The sequence below is a fragment of the Aegilops tauschii genome, chromosome 1, assembly GCF_002575655.3.
Source record: "Aegilops tauschii subsp. strangulata cultivar AL8/78 chromosome 1, Aet v6.0, whole genome shotgun sequence".
NCBI classification, from domain to species: Eukaryota; Viridiplantae; Streptophyta; class Magnoliopsida; order Poales; family Poaceae; genus Aegilops; species Aegilops tauschii.
The window spans coordinates 14,313,023-14,323,282 of NC_053035.3; the positions used below are offsets into that span (position 1 = coordinate 14,313,023).

A 10,260-nucleotide genomic window follows, 5' to 3' on the forward strand; every position below is an offset into this window, starting at 1 on the left:
CGACCGCGCTCACCACGCCCCGCGACCACCGCCCCGCCCTCCGGCTCCCGACGCTTCTCCTGCTCCGGCCACCTCGGCCATGGCCTCGCCCTCCCCCGTCTCTCCCTCTGTCCCGTGGCCACGCCACCGCGCCTGCCCCTCCGCGCCACTCTGACCGCACCGGCGCCACCCCTCGCCTCCACCCGCCGTGGCCCCTGGCCGCGCCGGCGAGCCCTGCCATCGGTGCTCTGGCGTCCTCGTCCCGCCCTGCGGGCGAGCGCTCGCTCGGGTGCGCCCGCACCCGCTGGACCAGACCCGCTGTGGCCCCTGGGCCACTGCCAGGTGGGGCCTCGCACCCTGAGCCACTGCCCCCTAGGCCCGAACCCCCGTGGCCCTATGACATATGGGGCCCAGCCCACAGAACGATAAAGAAAAAGAAGATGATTAAAAAATATATAATAATAATAAAAATAATAAATTAATTAATAAAAATTAATAAATAAATAAATAAAGAAAATAAAAATAAAAATAAATTTAATTAATTAAATTAATTAATTAAGTTAATTAATCTTGTTTAAATTAATCTAATTAGTTAGTTAATTTAATTAAACAGTAGTCAATTAGCTAACAGCCCTGACAGGTGGGACCCACCTGTCAGGTTGACCAGGTCAACGGTCAACGTTGACTGCTAACGTCAGCATGACATCATGCTGATGTCATAAATCCAAATTTCGAATTAAATTAAATAATAATTAAATTACAGAAATTATTAAAATCTTTAGAAAATCATATCTTTTAATCCGTAACTCGGATGGAAATAATTTGTACATGAAAGTTGCTCAGAACGACGAGACGAATCCGGATACGTAGCCCGTTCGTCCACCACACATCCCTAACCTATCGAACCTGCAACTTTTCACCTTCGGTTCATCTGTCCGAAAACGCGAAACACCGGGGATACTTTCCCGGATGTTTCCCCCTTCGCCGGTACCACCTACTGTCGCGTTAGGACACACCTAGCACCGCTCATTGTCATGTCACGCATCGTCATGCTTATGTTTGCATTGTATTTACTGTTTATTCCCCCCTCTTCTCTCCGGTAGACTATGAGACCGACACTGCTGCTGCCCAGTTCGACTACGGAGTTGACGACCCCTCCTACTTGCCAGAGCAACCAGGCAAGCCCCCCCCTTGATCACCAGATATCGCCTATTCTCCTCTATACTGCTTGCATTAGAGTAGTGTAGCATGTTACTGCTTTCCGTTAATCCTATACTGATGCATAGCCTATCCTTGCTACTACTGTTGTTACCTTTACCTGCAATCCTACATGCTTAGTATAGGATGCTAGTTTTCCATCAGTGGCCCTACATTCTTGTCCGTCTGCTGTGCTATACTATCGGGCCGTGATCAACTGGGCGGTGATCACGGGTATATACTTATATACTATATACATGACACATGTGATGACTACAGTCGGGTCGGCTCGTAGGAGTACCCGCAAGTGGATCTTTGTGGCGGAGCGACAGGGCAGGTTGAGACCACCTAGGCGAGAGGTGGGCCTGGCCCTGGACGGCGTCCGCGGTTACTTCGACATAACACGCATAACGAGTTCTTGGTATTTGATCTGAGTCTGGCCATTTGGTCTATACGCACTAACCATCTACGCGGGAGTAGTTATGGGTATCCCGGCGTCGTGGTATCAGCCGAAGCCTTCGTGACGTCAGCGACTGAGTGGCGCGCGCCGGATTGGACTGGAACGCCACTAGGCTAGGTCTGCTTCCGGCCGCGTACGCAACGTGCAGGTGTGCATAGGGCGATGGGCCCAGACCCCTGCGCGCATAGGGTTAGACCGGTGTGCTGACCTCTCTGTTGTGCTTAGGTGGGGCTGCGATGTGTTGATCTTCCGAGGCCGGGTATGACCCAGAAAAGTGTGTTTGGCCAAATGGGATCGAGCGTGTTGGGTTATGTGGTGCACCCCTGCAGGGAAGTTTAACTATTCGAATAGCCGTGTCCCTCGGTAAAAGGACGACCCGGAGTTGTACCTTGACCTTATGACAACTAGAACCGGATACTGAATAAAATACACCCTTCCAAGTGCCAGATACAACCCGGTGATCGCTCTCTAACAGGGCGACGAGGAGGGGATCGCCGGGTAGGATTATGCTATGCGATGCTACTTGGAGGACTTCAATCTACTCTCTTCTACATGCTGCAAGATGGAGATGGCCAGAAGTGTAGTCTTCGACAGGACTAGCTATCCCCCTTTTATTCTGGCATTCTGCAGTTTAGTCCACTGATATGCCCCCTTACACATATACCCATGCATATGTAGTGTAGCTCCTTGCTTGCGGGTACTTTGGATGAGTACTCACGGTTGCTTCTCTCCCTCTTTTCCCCTTTTCCTTTCTATCTGGTTGTCGCAACCAGATGCTGGAGTCCAGGAGCCAGACGCCACCGTCGACGACGCCACCTACGACACTGGAGGTGCCTACTACTACGTGCAGCCCGCTGACGACGACCAGGAGTAGTTAGGAGGATCCCAGGCAGGAGGCCTGCGCCTCGTTCGATCTGTATCCCAGTTTGTGCTAGCCTTCTTAAGGCAAACTTGTTTAACTTGTGTCTGTACTCAGATATTGTTGTTTCCGCTGACTCGTCTATGATCGAGCACTTGTATTCGAGCCCTCGAGGCCCCTGGCTTGTATTATGATGCTTGTATGACTTATTTATGTTTTAGAGTTGAGTTGTGATATCTTCCCGTGAGTCCCTGATCTTGATCGTACACATTTACGTGCATGATTAGTGTACGGTCAAATCGGGGGCGTCACACTAGTCCAGGCGTGGCCTATGCCTTGGTCCACACCTACACCATATGGTGCCCCGCCTGCCTATACCGGTGGCTGGCAGCCCGGTGCTCGCCCTCACACCGGCACACCCGTCCTCGCGCTCCGACAGCCGACGGCCGGGTACCATGCTGCTCCCTCCTACGCGCCACCGATCTACAACACCAGTCCTTATGCATCCTATGGAGCTCCATCGTCCCCCTACATGCAGCAGTACAATGATGGTGCCTCTCTCTTTACGCCGATGCCGGCCCTACTGCCGACGCCACCACACCCGCAAGCTCCCATGACTACACCGGCCTCTACTTTGACTCCGAGCTGGGACCAAGCGGCTTTTCTACAAGCCATGAACAACTTTGCTGCACAAGGGAACTCAGGTACGGATTGGATTTTCGATTCTGGTGCTTCTCGTCATATGTCTGCATCGAGTAATTTGCTTTCCTCTTGCACACCTTCGTCTTTTCCCTCTATTACTCTCGGTGATGGATCTTCTGTTCCTATTTACTGTGCCGGTCAGGCTCAAATCCAATCCCCAACCAAGCCTTTGCTTCTTCGTGATGTTCTTGTAGCTCCTGCTCTTATTAAAAATCTGATTTATGTTCGCCAAATCACCACTGATAATCATGTTTCTGCCGAGTTTGACCCCTTTGGTTTGTCTGTGAAGGACTACCCGACCAAGGTCGAGATCGCTCGATTCAATAGCTCCGGTGATTTATATTCTCTCCATGGTGCTCCGGTCGCTGCTCCTCCAACATCTATGGTGGCCTCTGTTGATCTGTGGCACCAACGTCTCGGCCATCCCAATAAAAATGTGTTACCCACACTTCTTAGTGAATTTTCAGTACCTTGTAATAGAGATTCTCATAATTCTTCTATGTGTCAGTCATGTCAATTGGGCAAACATGTTCGCCTTCCCTTTAGTTCCTCTCAATCCTCTAGTACTTTTCCTTTTGAATTACTTTATTGTGATCTCTGGACATCACCAATAGAAAGTGTATCTGGTTTTAAGTATTATCTCGTGATTCTTGATGATTTTTCTCAATATGTTTGGACTTTTCCTTTACGCAACAAATCTGACGTTCATAATATATTCATTAACTTTCAGCGCTATGTCTCGGTCCACTTTTTCTCCCTATAAGATTCATCCAATGTGATAATGGTCATGAATTTGACAACTTTAAAAATCAAAATTTCTTTCTACAATATGGAATTCTCTTACGTTTCTCCTGTCCTTATACCTCCCCTCAAAACGGCAAAGTCGAGCGTTCTCTTCGTACTCTTAATGACATCATTCGCACTCTGCTTATTCAAACTTCTATGTCGTCGATGTTCTGGGCAGAGGCACTCCACAGGGCCACATATTTACTGAATATTCGTCCATCTAAAGTTAACCCACAAACTACTCCTTACTTCTCTTTATTTCTCTCTCATCCAAATTAGTCCGACGTTCGCGTCTTCGGTTGTCTTTGTTTTCCAAACTCCTACTCCACTTCTCCTAACAAACTTTCCCCGCGCTCTATCCCGTGTGTCCATCTAGGTTTTTCTGACGAGCACAAGGGTTATCGTTGTCTAGATCTTGTTAGTGGCCGTGTTCATGTGTCTCGTCATGTAACATTTGCTGAAAATATTTTTCCCTTTTCCGAACGTCAACAATTAGATTCCAACTCACCCACGCCTTCCACTAGTCCCTCTCGTCGCAATCATCTTCCCTTCTTTCACCCGCCGACCAATCCAGCGAAACCGGCCGCAGTAGCAGATCCTACCGCCACCACTTCTGTCATCACCTCTGCCCCGGCAGAGGAAAACACATTACACTCTGACGCGGCAGACCTCCTGCAGCCGCAGTCTTCACCACCATCTCCCGCATCCGCTTCCTCTGCTGCGCCGGATGCGTCCACCACATCTTCCCCTACCCCTCCTGCTCATGCTATTCCCGTTCCAGCTCCTACTAACGATCATACCATGCGCACACGTGCCAAGTCCGGGTTTCGTTTACCTGCAAAAGATCGTCTCAATCTTCATGCATCTTTATCTCCTTCCTCTCTACCCAAATCTTACAAATCAGCTCTCCTAGATCCTAATTGGGCCGCAGCTATGAAAGATGAATATGATGCCCTTCTGCAGAATAACACGTGGCAGTTAGTTCCTCGTCCTTCCAATACAAATATCGTTTCGGGAAAATGGGTTTTTCGCCATAAATTTAATTCTGATGGGAGTCTTGCACGTTATAAGGCTCGATGAGTATGTCGTGGTTACTCTCAGCAACACGGCATCGATTATGATGAGACTTTCTCTCCAGTTGTCAAGCCCAGCACTATTCGCACTGTCCTTAGCATCGCCGTCTCTTCTTCCTGGCCAATTCATCAACTACATGTCAAAAATGCTTTTCTTCATGGCTCTCTTCAAGAAACATTCTATTGTCAACAACCTCTTGGCTTCGAACATTCCTCCTATCCTAATCATGTTTGTCTTCTTCAAAAATCTCTTTATGGTCTTAAACAAGCATCACGTGCCTAGTTCCAACGCTTTTCTACTTATGCTCAAACCATTGGTTTTACCCCTTCCCGTTCTGACATTTCACTCTTCACCTTTCATCACAACAATAACACCGCTTACCTGTTTTATATGTTGATGATATTATCCTCACAGCTTCCTCACAATAATTTTTAGATCATATTATCTCTCTTCTTCGCCACGAATTTTATATGATAGATTTAGGTCTTCTTCACCACTTCTTAGGTATTGCTGTTATCCGTGACTCCTCTGGTCTTTTCTTGTCTCAATGTCAGTACCCTCTGGATCTTCTTTCTCGTGCTGGTATGCTTGATTGTCAAACTTCCCGTACCCTTGTTGATACAGGTTCCAAACTCTCTGCCAACGATGATCCTTCCTCTGATCCTTCTCTTTATCGTAGTCTTATCGATGCACTTCAGTATCTTACTCTCACCCGTCCTGAAATTTCTTTTGCTGTCCAACAAGCTTGTTTATACATGCATGATCCTCGTATTCCACACTGCAATCATGTCAAACGTATTCTTCGGTATCTCAAAGGCACACTAGACTTAGGTCTTCATATCAACAAATCCTCTCCCACCTCCTTGACAGCTTACTCTGATGCAGACTGGGCTGGTTGTCCAGATACTCGTAGGTCCACATCCGGATTTTGTGTTTTTCTTGGTAACAATTTGGTTTCTTGGTCTTCAAAAAGGCAGGTTACGGTCTCCCGCTCGTCTGCTGAAGCTGAGTACCGTGTTGTGGCTCATGCGGTTGCTGAAACGGTTTGGTTGCGCCAGTTGCTGTCGGAGCTGCACCGTCCTATTGAGCAAGCTACCATTGTTTACTGTGATAATATTCCAGCTGTCTACATGTCAGGAATATCCGGTTCAACACCGTCGCACCAAGCATATTGAGATCGACATTCATTTTGTTCGAGAGAAGGTGGCTCTCGGTCAAGTTCACGTTCTCCACGTGCCTACTTCTGCTCAGTTCGTTGATATCTTTACTAAAGGCCTGGCGACTACTCTGTTTTAAGACATTCGTTTCAGTCTCAACGTCGTCGAGCCTACCGTTGACACTGCGGGGGATGTTAGAATACAACTTGTAATAGGATTAGGACTCCTACTCGGTTTGTAATAGGGATAGGTCAGGTGCGGCTTGACTCTTATATATACCTCTTGTACTAGCACAATATTGCATCAACAATTATTCAACAGTTATTTAATAGAATTCTACATACAGGGTAGAGATATGCCTTTGCTGAGATTTGACCATGGTAATCTCAGCAAGATGAAAGACTCATCTTACGCTTACTATACCGAGATCTAAGGACATGGCACCCGGGAACAAGGGGACACATTGCGGCGGTTGACGACTCCATGATGGTCGGCGCCTTTGCCGAGTGCCCCATGGTTCGGTTCTCCGCAAAGAGTCGTTCTTTTTTAGTGATAATTAAAATGGCATTAGCACATGTTATTCAACCATTACATAGGATCGACTACCATTGCGTATTTTACATAGGTTCAACTACCATGCAGTTTCTTTTAAACCCATTGCGTATTTGATACAACGCAGTACCAACTCTTCCTAGAACCGCACATAATCTGTTCATCTTAGTTAACTTCAGATTGAACGTTACAGTACCATAATAAAGCTCGTAGAAAAATGACCCAGAACTAATTCATGAAAACTAAACATCCTTCCTATGTTTTGGTTACATTGGAATCATAACATCAGGAGTAGCATTGGCCAATTGCTATGGAGTTCGATGCTTTTCACTTGCTGATGAAATAAAAGGGATTACATGTCTACACCACCACTCGTCTACTCCTCACGAAGAAACTAGATCGCCATGGTAAAGAGTGGACGCGAACGCGCCAGCAGGAAGAAGGACGGCATGGGGAGCATGCTCGGCTCAGGCGAGGCGTAGAAGCTTGGCCTGGCGAACGCGGCCTTGTGCGATGTCGTCGACGTGGCTAGCGCTGGCGTCGTCGCTGCTGCGTTGGTCCGAGGGGGCTTCTCCATCTGCTCCGGACGAGGCTTCTTGTGTAAGTCCCAGCGATCTGCCGAGGACACGCGGCTGGGGCTAGGCGGGCGTTTGTTGTTGCCGACATGAGCTAGCTAGTCGCCGAGTTGGAGGACCAATGAATCTCACCTACACTCCTCGTGATCTAAAAAATCACTTGCAGGGCAGGCGCCAAAGAGAGTTGGCATATGGACAGGCAGGAAGCATGTTGAAGTATTTTCAAGACAAGATCGCCGAGAATCCTTCTTACCAATATGCTTTGCAATTGGATTGTGAGGAGAATATAAGCAATATATTCTGGGCTGATGCTAAGATGGTCATTGATTATGCACACTTTGGCGATGTTGTCACATTTGATACTGCATTTGGCACAAACAAAGAATATAGACCTTTTGGGGTTTTTGTTGGATTGAATCAGTTCAGGGAGACCGTTATTTTTGGTGCTGCTCTTATGTTTGATGAAACATTTGCCTCTTTCCAATGGCTATTTAAGGCTTTTCTAGCTGCACACAATGGAAAACAACCTAGAGCTATATTTACTGACCAAGACACTGCAATGGGAAATGCCGTCGGGGAGGTATTCACAGAAGCATGGCATGGATTATGTACCTTTCACATAATGCAAAATGCTGTGAAGCACTTATGCAATAACAAAGCTGATGACTCACATTCTCCAAAACATAAAAATGAGGCAGATGAAGAAGAAGAAGAAGAAGAACCACACATTCTCTCAGATTTTAGTGCTTGCATGTATAACATTGAGGACACGACGGCCTTTGAAGAAGCATTTGACATCATGAGGAATAAGGTGGATGAAAAGAAGATGTCATGGTTGGATAGCATCTACAAGTTCAAGGAAAAATGGGCTGAATGTTACATGAGAGATGTCTTCACATTGGGTATGAGAAGCACACAATTAAGTGAGAGTTTCAATAGTGACTTGAAAAAACATTTAAAATCAGATTTTGACATCATTCGGTTCTTGAAGCATTTCGAAAGGGCGGTGCAAGGAAAAAGAAACAAGGAACTAGATGCAGAATTTGAAGCTAGGAAAAAGTTACCTAGAATAAGCATGAAGACACCCATGCTATTGCAAGCAAGCAAACTTTACACACCCACAATATTTGAAGCATTTCAAGCTGAATATGAAAGATCCATGGCTGCATGTACTAGAGCATTGGATGCAAATAACACATATTCTGTTGCAATTGTGAGGGCTGATGGTGATTTAAGTTCTGAACTAGAGCGCATTGTTGTTGGTGATTCTTTGGAGAAAACATCTTCATGTAGTTGCGGGCAGTTTAAAAGGACTGGAATATTGTGTGGCCATGCATTAAAAGTTCTTGATTTGATGAATATCAAGCTGTTGCCAAACCATTACATTCTAAAGAGATGGACAAGGGAAGCAAGATATGGAACTATACAAGACAACAAAGGAAATAGCATCGTTGAAAATCCAAAAATGGATGCTATGCTCCGCTATAAGTCTTGGTCTCACACATTCCTAAATTTGGCATATCAAGCCACAATCTCTCCAGAATGTTGCATATTGGTGGACAACACACTATATTGCCTCCATAAGCAACTTCAAGACAAACTTAGTGCATCTACAAGTATTTTGAGTGATTCACAAGATGTTGTTCCACAAGATGAAGGTTTGCTTAGTGTTGCACGCTTAAAGAAAAAGGAGGTTAAAGAAAAAACTTCAAAGAGGCGTGGCAGTTGGCTCGAGAGGATGCGCAAGTTCAAAAGGAAAAAGCAAACTAAATCTAGCGTATGTTGATGAAAACCATTGCAATATAGAGTTCGTATTCATTACTACTACATGCTAAATAACAAAGTTGATTTTTTATGCAGAAAAAAAAGAATGGTGGTGGTGGTGTGAAAACTCAAGTACCAATGGATGTCCCTCATAAATCTAGCGTCTGTTGCTGAAAACCCTTGTAATTGTGAGTATTTTTTCCTTACTGTACGCTAAATAACTACGTTGATTGCTTTGTGCAGCAACATGAGAATGGTGGTGGTGTAGGTTCTCAAGTACCAATGGGTGTTTCTCATGAGGACGACAATGCCTTCACCAGCTACACAAATTTGCTGATGGTATTTCCGTATTTCTCTGTTTCATCTTCTCTAAACTAGTTTCAATATTGCCATGTTTTAAGCATGCCTTTCCCTTTGCAGGGTTTTAGTGAAATTGATGATATGTCCTTTGAAGGTCTTCTTTAGAGCTCTAGAAACAAGAGAATTGCAGTGCTGCAGAAACACAAGTGAAATGTTTGGTTCTTTTTGGGTGAATGTGTGCCAAAACTGAATTCTGTAACTTAGGTGTGCCAAAACTGAATGTGTGGCAAAACTCAAGTGAAACTCAAAAGAAAATCTGATTGATGGCTTTTGGAATGTATTATTTTGGATATATAGACTGTCCAAAATACTCAAGTGAAATGTTTGTTTAATTATGATTGTACTGTACTGCAGTGCCAAAACTGAATTCTGTCTATAAGTGTGCATGTACTTAACTGAATCTTCTCTGTATTTGTTCCTGTACTGAACCAGAGTTCATTTCTGAACCTGAATCGCTGCACTTCTCCTCTCTCTGGCGAGCTGGGCTTGTTCCCTCCCGAACTGGGCCTTAGTTGGGCCAAGGAATCACATGGTTCGCAAGCTGTACTTAGAGAGAGGCAGCTCGCTCAGCAGCCATTGGATCAGAAAGGGAGGGAATCCATGAGGGGAAAGGTAGAGGCAGCCTTTGCCATGGCAAGTCAGAGAATCTGCGCCCGTCTCACATGTGAACTCATCATCAACTCCAACTTTTATAAGTAAGAAATATCAGGACCTTCTGCTATCCACCACCATATATACTATTCTTTCTCTTTCAATTACACAGTCCTCAGGAACAATACTTAAATACAACAAACA

The 10,260-nt window shown here is 45.7% G+C and overlaps 1 protein-coding gene across 1 annotated transcript; it reads left to right on the forward strand.

The window, feature by feature from the left end:
- The first annotated feature begins 7,279 nt into the window (after positions 1 to 7,279).
- On the forward strand, positions 7,280 to 9,570 carry LOC109781619 (protein FAR1-RELATED SEQUENCE 9-like). Its single transcript, XM_020340207.1, has 5 exons — positions 7,280 to 7,366; positions 7,508 to 9,118; positions 9,202 to 9,267; positions 9,349 to 9,444; positions 9,526 to 9,570. Exons 1-5 carry the CDS (start codon positions 7,280 to 7,282, stop codon positions 9,568 to 9,570), a joined length of 1,905 nt encoding a protein of 634 aa, XP_020195796.1.
- The last annotated feature ends 690 nt before the right edge of the window (positions 9,571 to 10,260 follow it).

Excerpts from the sequence above, each read along its gene's own strand:
- LOC109781619 (XM_020340207.1), top strand. The coding sequence starts at position 7,280 with ATGTCGTCGACGTGGCTAGCGCTGGCGTCGTCGCTGCTGCGTTGGTCC. Across the intron at positions 7,367-7,507 it reads CTCCGGACGAGGCTTCTTGT|GGCAGGCGCCAAAGAGAGTT; the intron begins GTAAGTCCCAGC and ends AATCACTTGCAG. Across the intron at positions 9,119-9,201 it reads AAAAGCAAACTAAATCTAGC|AAAAAAAAGAATGGTGGTGG; the intron begins GTATGTTGATGA and ends TTTTTTATGCAG.